The sequence below is a fragment of the Bombyx mandarina genome, chromosome 06 (genome assembly GCF_030267445.1).
Source record: "Bombyx mandarina strain Sakado chromosome 06, ASM3026744v2".
NCBI lineage: Eukaryota > Metazoa > Arthropoda > Insecta > Lepidoptera > Bombycidae > Bombyx > Bombyx mandarina.
In genome coordinates, this window is record NC_143213.1 from 13,087,390 (window position 1) to 13,099,662 (window position 12,273).

Genomic DNA, 12,273 nt, shown 5'->3' on the forward strand with positions numbered 1-12,273 from the left:
CTTCATTAATTTGTTTTTATCTTAAACAAAATAATAAAAAGGTTTAAAATAAACCTCAAAATATCAAATTGTACAAATTATTTGCATATCTCATTCTAAACCAAGGATCTTCGAAGGTGACATCAACATCACAATAATTAACACAGCAAAAGGGTCTTTAGGGCCTGTATCCATTCATCGAAATAATGAATAAACCAAGCGTTAAAACTTAACAATACCCTAGAGGATTCCTTAGCGGCGACATGGATTACTAAAGCTTTTTAGATACCGAAAAAGAATATCTTTGAACAAGTTGGTGTTCGTTGATACTTATCGTCCGCGTATAAAATTTATGAAGTGACCTGCTATTCCTCTAATTCCTGGTGCTCCAACAGAGGCTTGCATGTACTGATACGGGTCAAACGCTGGGCCCTTATCGCCGCCAGCGGTTGCTGCTAGTTGTGCCAAATATGCGTTCACCTATAAACAAGATCAATGGTAAAAGATCTCGTGGACGAAGCCCCATGCGCATGGACTGATCAGGTGAAAGACCTTACTAAAACCCCACTTGACGAGTGTGTGCGCCAAGCCTTAGTTCACAAACTATGGAGAACATCTATCAAGGCTTTAATAAACAAGAATTCCACATGACCACGACTGCTCTGCCAAGAGTAACCGACTATGATGATGATAGATGGAAATTATAATTTTCTGAAGTGATTCCATATTCCAAATTTTATTTACATATATGCTGATTTCATTAGTAAGGGAGGTTTTATTCAACTTACATCGGGCATGGGACCACTTGGGCCAGGAATGCCGGGGGCTCCTGGTACGCCGTTGACACCTGGAACTCCAGGCGGTCCTTGAGGACCTTCGTCTCCTTGGCGACCTGGGACTCCACGTGATGGGGTCGGTGGTACAGCAGGCCGAGTCGGTGTTGGAGCTGAAACGTTGCCTCTCATTTGACGTCATCTTTAAATAATGTTTATTCAACCAATAAATTAGTTCTCTTCATTGTAATTGTTAAAAATACTGTATAATTGTGACTAACGGGTTTAATTCTGTAGTCTGGTTTTATTAAGTTTGCATTAAGCTTATAGACAATATAGACGATTTAACTGCCCAACCCTTCAAGCCGTATTGCTATTTCATACCAGAAATGGGCAGTTTAATAATATATTCTACTCTAAAAACAAAAAATATATTTTTTGCCATTTTTATTTCGGTTACACAGTGCTGTTCCTTCATCGTGGAAGACGTGAACAGCTGTTAAGATCATCAAATATAGTATCATCATTACACACGATATTTGTCTTATTAGCGATTGTCAATCTCTACGATGTGAGAAATAACTTTAATATGATTTTTATAGATTAATTGAAGCATGAGCTGAAATCGATTAATGTAAAAATCAATGTGTTTAGGTTCACTATAGACTCTGAAACGGTTGGACCGTTTTCGAAGAAATTTTCGGGCAATTTTTCAGACCGATCTAGCGGCCTAGTGTCCAATTTTGCCAGCAAAGCGAGTCAAGATTGATTACTAACGTATACAAGTGGCTATGAAACTGCACTTGCACCGTATCTAAAGTATTAGGACATTGTAAGAGACTTTAAGTAATTTTTGTTACCTGACAAACAAGCAGGAAGTACGGTGCAATTGGTCTGTCCTCCGAAGCACTGACAGATTGTACAGTTGTCTCGCTTCCATGTATCCCCATCCGAGTACGTCCTTCCCATTTCCACGCAACGAAGAGCCAGTGGAACTAGAAACACGCGTAGGTTTTTATTTTATTTTTTATTCTTCATTAAAGCCATACACCTATTAGGTTAAGTCGGCTACCCGCGTAGGTTTAATACTTTAAAAACCTACAATTTTTTAAATGTATCACAGTACATTAAATGATCTCTAACACAATGTTTCCCGAGTACTACCATATGTCCTTATTCAAACTTGGAAAGGGCTCTGAACGGTAGACTACCGTATAGCCCCTGCTTGACAAATAGCATGACTTGATGTTGCTGACGTCAATAATTGATGGGCACCGCTTAATATTAGGGCTGTAAAATTATCTGTTATTGACGGCAATACAGAAACAAGGAATGCCTAAGGCTCCTAAGGATTGGGTGGTTCTAGGCCCTATGCAAAAAAAAAATAGACAATGAGACAAAGAGCTATTTTTTTCTACTATTTTTTTTAAAATTGTTTTTTCGATATTTTTTTTGCATAATTGCATTGACATGTTTACCAAGTCATGGTCGACCTGTGTGCTTAGTGCGAGCTTTTTAAAGTTCTCGATAGCGTAAAGATTAACTCAAATTTGTATTCAGTTGGAACGTTTGCCTACGTTTGCCTCTAGGAGCAAATTTGATTTAACTTTTACGCTATCGAGAACGTTAAAAAACTCTCACTAAGCACACTGTTAGTAGTTATCAAAAAACAGACATGACAATGCGAGTGTCATCACCCTTTTAGCGATTCACATTCAATAACCCTTGTGTATATTTTGCCTCGATAAATAGCTGCAGAAAATTTACATACGAAACAATACCAAGCATAGCGAAAATAAAACTATGTTTTATCCAAAAATGTGTAGTACTTATGACATAAAATACTTTATTACCACAGACAGGTGAATGAGCTCACTGTCCAACTGGTTTTAAATGGCTACGAGGGTCCTAGTGTAGTAGCGAATACCTACCTTAAGACAGGAAGTCTAAATCTCAGTTGTATAGTGCAAAAGTTATCCCATCTTTCAAACAGGAATGCATACTGATTCGCGGTAAAAGTGGACAGGATGGTAGTATCCATGTAATATGGCTTTACAAAAAGCCATATCAGTAGTAAAATCTATCTAGAAATAGACTAGCAGAGACCTGACCTAAGGTCCATATTCACAACACTGTTGTAGTTTAGTTAGGAGTATTAATAATTCTAGATTTATTATATTAAAAATATTTGAGAACATCCCTACCTCTCGGACTCACTATGCCAGATCGGGGATATTCAGATGTACCTAAAAGAAAACAATACAACACATAAATATGTTTGTTGATAACGAATCGTTAATTATATTATTATGAACTTTTTTATTTACCAGTTGTCGCAGATCTGAAGTCCTGCTCGGCAATGATAGCTGTAATACAATAAGTTAGATAACTAATATTAAAACATATTAGATAAGACTACTATTTTGGTTTATAGGTATTAGTTACGCAAAAAGCGTTCAATAAGCAATTCAAATGCTTCCTCCTCCTTAAGGAGACAAGTTGGGTGCTTTATGTGTTCGATTTTAGGACGGCGCAGTAAAATGTTTTGAATTCTTTTGGGAAACTGATACTTAATCTATTGATTTAAAGGTTCAAAATGATAATACCAGTATTACGATTGATAAAATATTGGTAGAATAATAACATAAACATTATTGCATTTGAATTTGGAGTCGGTAACTGTAATAGGAATATTCTTTGTATTTCCTCGTTTTGTCTCCAATCTTTGTAAAACATTCTTGGATTATGGATATGAAAATGGAATGGAGTGGTAAAGAAAACCGAAATGTTGTGACAGCTATGGAGTCAAAACACATTCTTGAATGTTTGCGAACAGGACTACTGATATCTGTTGTAGGAAGACAATAACAAAACACAAACTATAAGAATGGCAGTAGCGAATGTTTTCATTAGTTAACGACGTATGTATATTTCGATTTCGTAATTTTTCAAGGATCGCACAAATATATTTAGAATTCTATAATTCCGAAACAATTATGGAAACTTTAGTAATAAATTATTCACTGAACAGCAAAAAAATTTTTCATTAAAACAATAAATAATTGCAAGACAAGGTATACACCAATTAGAACACATAAATAGGTATCTATGTTCTATTGCATGATTTAAAACGCCCTTTTTAAGTAAGCCTTTTTGTTATAATTTTTTTTTTTATTTTTTTTTTATAATAAATAATAAATATTTACTAACAATCACACCACGTTAACTAGTCCCATGATAAGTTCGTAAAGAACTTGTGTTACAGGTACCAGATAACGGAAATAAATGTAAGATTTTTATTATACACATACATATATTTAAGATACATCCATAACCCTGAAAAAGACATTTATATTTATCATACAAATACCTTCCCTTGGCGGGATTCGAACCCGCGACCCCCTTGTATAGTGACCATGTCACTTACCACTACACCAGACGGCCGTTAAATAATGCCAGTACACTACTTTTATTTTTATTTTTTGTTGCTTAAGTGAGTGGAATAGCTCACAGCCCACCTGGTGTTAAGTAGTTACTGGAGCCCATAGACATCTAGAACGTAAATGCGTCACCCATCTTGAGATATAAGTTCTAAGGTCTCAGTATAGTTACAACGCCTGCCCCACCCTTCAAACCGAAACGCATTACTGCTTCACGGCAGAAATAGGCAGGGTGATGGTACCTACCCGTGCGGACTCACAAGAGGTTCTACGATCACTAGAAAATGTGAGCTATTGAAAACATTTTGTACAGTTTGAATTACAGAACTATATTCCTATAATAATAAATAAATGTCACACCATTTTCGTCTTCTTCGAACGGGTTATAGTCGTCGTAATGGGGATCTGGATCCTGAGCTTGCGGCAGTTCTTGGATTATCTCCTCACGAAGCGGCTCGCTCAGCTCCTTTGCTGTTGCCAAAGACACGAAAGCTAGGACCGCCACTTTGATCTGCCACATCGTGCCTAACAAAATAATTCATATTAGCACTATATTTATAAAAAAAAATTGTAAAAATAATTAAGTAGGTATGCGAATAATAAAATATTAACGTATTGAATGAATGAATGAATGAATGAATGAATGATTTATTATTTACAACAAGTCCATATGTGTACATAGTATCATTGAAACATACTTAAAAATAACAAAACCGATCAAATAAATAAGATGATACATTTGTTAAAAATAAATATCAGTTGAATACATTTCAAATATTCCATTCAACTGATACTTACTTCGAACCAACCATTATTATTATTATTATTATTATTTAGTCCGCAAGTGAACCATGGTACAATGGTTCAAGTACCGACAGTCATATTATATTGTTTTGTATTAAAGTAACTGCGCGAAAACGAAAAAAAAAAACATTTATTAACAAGCCGAACTAAATATAAAACGTAATCGTGTGTAACTATAATGTATGTATATAAATAGTCCTTTTTTATTGCTTAGATGGATGGACGAGCTCACAGCCCACCTGGTGTTAAGTGGTTACTGGAGCCCATAGACATCTACAACGTAAATGCGCCACCCACCTCGAGATATAAGTTCTAAGATCTCAGTTCAGGCAGCCGTTGTAACTATACTGAGACCTTAGAACTTATATCTCAAGGTGGGTGGCGCATTTACGTTGTAGATGTCTATGGGCTCCAGTAACCACTTAACATCAGGTGGGCGATCAGCTAGTTCACCCATCTACGCAATAAAAAAACTAGAATTTTCTCCTTTTTTCTCAGGCTAAGAAACATAAATAGATCTTGAATACACAAAATCTTGAGAGACCAAACTGAAAATAAATCTGGATCCATTAATACATTAAACAGGGTAGCGCCTAGAACGACAGCGATGAAATAAAATAAATATTATTGTATGATATCAATTTTTAAAACTAAATTTAAGCACTTATTATGTAGGTAGTGAAACCTTCATGTCCGTGTTGAGCTCATTCCAGCTTCTTTTGAATACAAATTCGCTACGGTAAAAAAACCCTTTCAGTAAATATAAAATTTATCTATACTCTATACTAATATTATAAAGAGGAAAGATTTGTTTGTTTGTTTGTTTCGAATAGGCTCCGAAACTACTGGACCGATTTGAAAAATTCTTTTTCCATTAGAAGCCGACATTGTCCCTGATGAACATAGGCTACTTTTTTTTTATTTATTTTTTTATTTTTTGGTTTTATGTGTGTTTTAATGTTTCCGAAGCGAAGCGAGGGCGGGTCGCTAGTTATTAATAAAACTGAATATAAAATCATTGGCTGAACAAACTCGACCTTGTGCCAATTATTGTTCAATACAATTTCGATCGTTTCTGATAGACCGTCGTCCTAGTTATTAGATTAATTACAGCATCAAGGCTGAAAACCGTTACCCGAATGACGTAGGTACCCTTTTTATTGGAAATCATTCAGCATTACGCTTGGCCTTGACATAATTTAATAACTCGTCGATTACGATGAAGAGCTCGACGTGCAAATTAACCCATAGACACAATCCATTCAGTTTCTCACCGGATCTTCTCAGACGATCGCGATTCCATTACAATTCAAATACATTATAGATAAGAACCAGACCAGACCCACTGGTGGTAGGACCTCTTGTGAGTCCGCACGGGTAGGTACCACCACCCCGCCTATTTCTGCCGTGAAGCAGTAATGCGTTTCGGTTTGAAGGGTGGGGCAGTCGTTGTAAATATACTGAGACCTTAGAACTTATAACTCAAGGTGGGTGGCGCATTTACATTGTAGATGTCTATGGACTCCAGTAACCACTTAACACCAGGTGGGCTGTGAGCTCGTCCACCCATCTAAGCAATAAAAAAAAAACCCTAACAACTCGATTATTTTACAAAAATACCAAGTCCTAATTGAAATTCCAATTGACGACTTCGGATTCTATTTTCTTAATATTCATCATAAAGAAAATTACAAAAAAAAACACGAATTCATACGAATAAAATGAGATTATCATCAATTTAAACGAAGTCAATTAAATGTGCATTATTAAGGATAACTCAATCACAAATAAAAATAATATTTAAAATTGGTTCGCACAGACTTCTTAGGTAACACAAAAAATACAGTCAAATTTAGAACCAACTCTTTTTTTGTAGTCGTTCAAAAACCGTTTCCTAAAATCAATTGAACAAGTGACACGAAAGCGTGAACTTTTTAAATGTAGCCTATAAATACTTTAACGACCTATTTGCACGTCCACAGTCCAGCCGAATCTAAATTAGTTGCAATTGTTCTAATATGTCAGTAGCGACACTAGGAGCGTTCCACTGACCTCTGCTATCCCTCTCGCACTCACCAACTATTATTGATTGTTAATTATGACTGTGAAGACGTCGCCCTAGTGCAAATAAACTACTTTGAAACGAAGTGTTACATATTGTGTATCATTTAAGGCAGGCATTTAAGGCAGGCAGGCAGGCATTTTCTATGACAGGTAATGACAAAGGGAAGATCTTCCATTGAGCGAGTGAAATTGCTGACGGTAGGCAGCGGCTTAGCTCTGCGTCTAATTCCATGGGCGACGGTAATCACTCACCATCGGGTGAGCCATATGGTAGTCCGCCTACAAGGACAATTAAAAAAATTTAATAACATCAATCCTTCAGTTTACACAAATGAAGAACACTCATAATTATTTTTTCTATTTTAAAATAACGGACAGTCTTGACGTTTATAAAAAACCAAAAAAAGGGAAGTATCTAGAACAGGGCTGACCAGAAAACGGCCCGTGACGCATGTTTGAATCAGAAAATAGTTTTGGATATAAATAGTTTGGATATTAGAATTCTTTGCCAAAACATGTAATCAATAGTTTGGTATAATTTTTTTTTATAACATCCCATTCCCATGACATCATTTAAAAGTGAAGCTATATACTCGCATTAGCGGAATTTCCGGAAAGTAATTTGTTTATGAAATAAAAAATTCTGCGGTCCTCCAACTTTTGTGGTAAATTTAATTAGCCCGCAAAGGTATGTAATTTGGACAGCCTTGTCTGCTTAGTGCGAGTTTTTTAACCTTCTCGATAGCGTAAAAGTTAACTCAAACAGCGCCCCTAGCGGCAAACGTAGGCAAACGTTCCAACTCCAAAGTTAACTTTTACGCTATCGAGAACGTTAAAAAGCTCGCACTAAGCACACTGATCTAGAATATAATGATGAAGAGATGCGTGCGTATGTACATATGTGTGGGTGGTGTAATTGGCGCGCCCCACTGACCTGCAATCTCGCACTCATTTATCTGAATAGTTTTGACAGCCTTTAATTTGTGCGTACGTCTGTATGAACATGCAAATATTTTGACGAATTTATCGGTTTCTAAGAATTCATTTACGAATTTAATTTGTCTACGAATTAATAATTATTTATTCGTATCTACGAAGTTTCTTCTACGAGAGTTGTCAATTTATATAATATACTTTTACACTGTCTTTCAAAAAAAAGGGTCTAATAAAATAAATTTATTCGTGTTTTTTTTTAGTTCAAAGAGTATTTTTATAAATAATTTATTGTTATAATATTTTCTGCGTATTATGTCATTCGGGTGATTCGGTGATGCCGTTTAGATCAATCGAGATTTCCATTCGTTAAGTCGTCATGTCCTAAAGGATAAGACGCCCGGTGCATTAGTGTCGAGCGATGCAACGGTGTTCGAATCCCGCAGGCGGGTACCGATTTTTCTAATGAAATACGTACTTAACAATTGTTCACGAATGACTTCCACGGTGAAGGAATAACATCGTGTAATAAAAAAAAATAAAAAAAAACCCGCAAAATTATAATTTACGTAATTATTGGTGGTAGGACGTCCTGCGTGTCTGCACGCATTGGCTTGAAGGGCAGGGCAGCCGTTGTAACGTTACTGAGACTTTAGAACTTATATCTCAAGGTGGGTGGCGCATTTACGTTGTGGATGTCTTTGGGCTGCGGTTACCATTTAACACCAGGTGGGCCGTGATCTCGTCAACCTAAGCAATAAAAAAAAATAGAATAAAGATTTAGAAACATTGATGATCGAATAAAATAACCCATTGAATTATTTTAATAAAGTTTCTGACATATTTGATTCATCAGTTCATCACGATCAGTTCCAAAATATCTTAAGTGTTTCTTGGGTGTGTTGATTTTATTGCTCAGTTGGATGGATGAGCTTACGGTCTACCTGGTGTTAAGTAGCTACCGAAATCCATAGACATCGACGACGTATGTATGTATATGTCGCCACCAATCTTAAGACATGAGATCTATGTCTTCGTTTCATAGTCAAACGGTTGCCACACCCTTCAAATCGAAACCCACTACCGCCCTACAACTTCTTCTAAAGATAACACTTAATTGTCGGCCCGCGTCTCGGGATAGCGTATCTCGTGTGCATTTGGAACAAACAGACAGAAAAAAAAACACGTGACCGTTGCGGAGGTCATAGACCGACTGATTCACCTTTATTTTTGTTTTCCATTTTATCTCTATTTGTGAGTATGTTTTTCCATAAATAACTTTAGGACAACGAAGATAAAATCTATCAAGCCAAGCTCTTAATCATTTGTGAACACAAAGAATACTATCTCACTTGAAAAGAATACGAAGTTCAGCTTAGAAACTATCACATTTATAACTCAACGTTTTACCTATAAACATACTATGTAGCTAGGCTGTTAGTCCTTTTTGATTCGCAAAATCGGTACAGAGCAACCTACTTAAATATTTCAATACCTCTTTTAGAATTCTGTTTCAAAATGTTGTACACTCATTACATTTATATTTTGAACTAGATAAGCCGTTATTAAATCCCAAATTCAACTTTTGACATGGTAAAAATCTATCTCACAGAAATGTTTATTTTTGGTATAACAGTAACCTTATTTCGACACATGCGAGGAATAACGTTATTTTATAACTGATATTTAGCTAAAACTGAGTTACAATGTTATTGCTTGCTCCTGTCGATTTCTTCGAATGATCTTGCTGATAAAAGATCCATCGTAATTTCAATTCACGTTTCAATTACGTACTTAATGACCTATACTTCAACATATTCCCTTTTACGTTCATTAAATTATTAAATATTGTTACTGTTTGAGAAAATACAAATTTTTATCATTTAAAAATTGGTGATAGGGGATAGACGTTGTGAAAATTTAAAACTATTCTGCTTTCGAGATTATAATCCTATCAAAGTCGGTTTGTTGCTTTTAGAGATCAACACGGCTTAACAGACAGAAAGAAAAACGAAAATTTACGTTTCAGTAATACGGAAAATCCCCATTATACTTTAAAACTTAAAGTTAAAACTCATATCTCAAGGTGGGTGATAACATTTACATCGTTAATGTCTATGAGCTTCGGTGAGCAATCTAAATGAAGTGGGCCGTGAGTTCTTTCATCAGTTTGAGCAATAAAAACCTACCTTGCCTAATTAAACTACTTTCACGGTTTTATCTCGCTTTTATTGTTATTATCTTAGTGTTATCGAAGTTTCGTATGCTCTATAGTTCTTGTGGAACGAACAACTGTAGTTTTATTCGTTAATATCTGAACATATTACTAATTTGCGTCAATTTTCTATAAAAAAAAGTATTCTTAGCATCTTATTATTTGTATTTATCACTCGCGATATTGGCGAAAATATTTAAACTCTTCATTTAAAATCTTCATTTCGAAACCAGAGCTGAATACTACAGTATTATTTCGAATGGGATATTTTTTTATATATTTTTTTATCTCTTTGTTCCTTGTTGACTTTTATGTTCCGAACGAAAAGTTTATCAGTTGTCTTCTACGACGATTGCTACTGAACCCGGTTGCCGTCCTCGTCGAATCCGAAAAGGGCTCGACGAGCGAATTAACCCATAGACACAGCCCACTGAGTTTCTCGCCGGATCTTCTCAGTGGGTCGCGTTTCCGATCCGGTGGTAGATTCTGCGAAGCACTGCTCTTGCTAGGGCCAGTGTTAGCAACACTCCGGTTTGAGCCCCGTGAGCTCACCTACATGTTAGGGCGAAGCTGAAATAGCCTCTCAAGGCTATCAGCATATGTAGGAAAAAAAAATACTGAACTATCCTAATGAATACTTGGACAAACTCATTCACACCAAAATAGTGTCTTTACCCCTAAAACGACCTTTAAAACGACGTAATAACAACAATATGTTTATTTATTAAAATAATTAGGACTTTTAATGAAACTATTTCTGTTATTACATTTCTTAAAACTACGAGTATATTAGAATCAAAATATATTTTTTTAAGTTTGACATCGTAACGTTTTAGCAATTTCCAGGACCGGTTGACGTGAGCTTTCAAAAATAATAATCTTTTTCCGATTTTTATTTATAAAGTTTGTTTTGAGTCAAATTTGCAAAAAAAAATACAAAGATTTTGGCACACACACAAATCGGAATATTCAAATCATATATTATAAGTTTTAAAGGTAAAGTAACTTTATTAAGTGCTTACCTGTGTTGGTTGGGTGTGCTGTGGTTTTGTAGGGGGTAGCGCGGCCCGCCCGCGCCGCCAAGAATGCCCGGCGTCCCGACGCACTGCCAATAAATATGCGTCTACGCATGACCCGCGAGTGTCCAGATCTTGACCCCCCAGGGATACTCAACATTGGTAGTAATAAAAACGAACAACCTAATAATGTCCCAATTCAATTTTACTTTTCGTAAATTCAGTATCAATAGCAGATATGAATACGCATTATGCACATGATTGAGATCATTTGATACGAATGTATTGGTAGTAGCTAGCTCATAAATTCTGTTGAGTTTGGTCAGCGTTGAGGATAATAGATTTCTTCATACACTTCATTTCCAGGGAAACAGCATTTCGATTCTTATCAGAAAAATTAAACTTATAAATCTCAAAAGCTACTAAACGATTTAAATTACTTCACTACACATTTTGATCATTAGAACCTTAAATAAGTCAATTTATTTTCACAAACACAGCTGCCTAATCAAATGTTTAGTGATAATTGTATAACGAAGTTCCTTCAGCTGTCGGATTTAGCAGCTTTAAGGAAGATTTTTAATCCATCGCGTAACGCCATCATTCAATCGCCCGCTGTGTATCCCTGTTCAAGCGTAATCTTGTGATTTAAGTTTCTAGAATTCTCGACAGAATTTACTGGTGGTAAAACCTCTTGTGAGTCCGCACGGGTAGGGATCACCACCCTGCCTATTTCTGCCGTGAAGCAGTAATGCGTTTCGGTTTGAAGGGTGGGGCAGCCGTTGTAACTATACTGAGACCTTAGAACTTATATCTCAAGGTGGGTGGCGCATTTACGTCGTAGATCTCTATGGGCTCCAGTAACCACTGGGCTGTGAGCTCGTCCACCCATCTAAGCAATAAAAAAAAATACGTACATGTTTGCAAAATAAAATGTTGCGTACCCCATTATTCAGGCAATATCTAGGCCGATAGCTAATATGTTTAGCGCGGTGCCACAACTGAGATCGCACTCCCAATTCATAGTGAGGCAAATGATAACTTTTTAA

The 12,273-nt window shown here is 36.1% G+C and overlaps 1 protein-coding gene across 1 annotated transcript in view; it reads right to left on the reverse strand.

The window, feature by feature from the left end:
- Window positions 1–11,349, reverse strand: part of LOC114253068 (uncharacterized) — a 21,642-nt gene extending 10,293 nt beyond the window's left edge. Inside the window, exons 1-7 of the mRNA XM_028187826.2 lie at window positions 11,231–11,349; window positions 4,553–4,717; window positions 3,080–3,118; window positions 2,957–2,998; window positions 1,613–1,747; window positions 768–925; window positions 342–459 (exon numbers count right to left, since the gene is read on the reverse strand). Coding sequence (XP_028043627.2) covers window positions 342–459; window positions 768–925; window positions 1,613–1,747; window positions 2,957–2,998; window positions 3,080–3,118; window positions 4,553–4,717; window positions 11,231–11,339 — 766 coding nt within the window. The 5' untranslated portion in view covers window positions 11,340–11,349. The remainder of the gene's footprint in view (window positions 1–341; window positions 460–767; window positions 926–1,612; window positions 1,748–2,956; window positions 2,999–3,079; window positions 3,119–4,552; window positions 4,718–11,230) is intronic.
- Window positions 11,350–12,273: the final 924 nt, after the last annotated feature.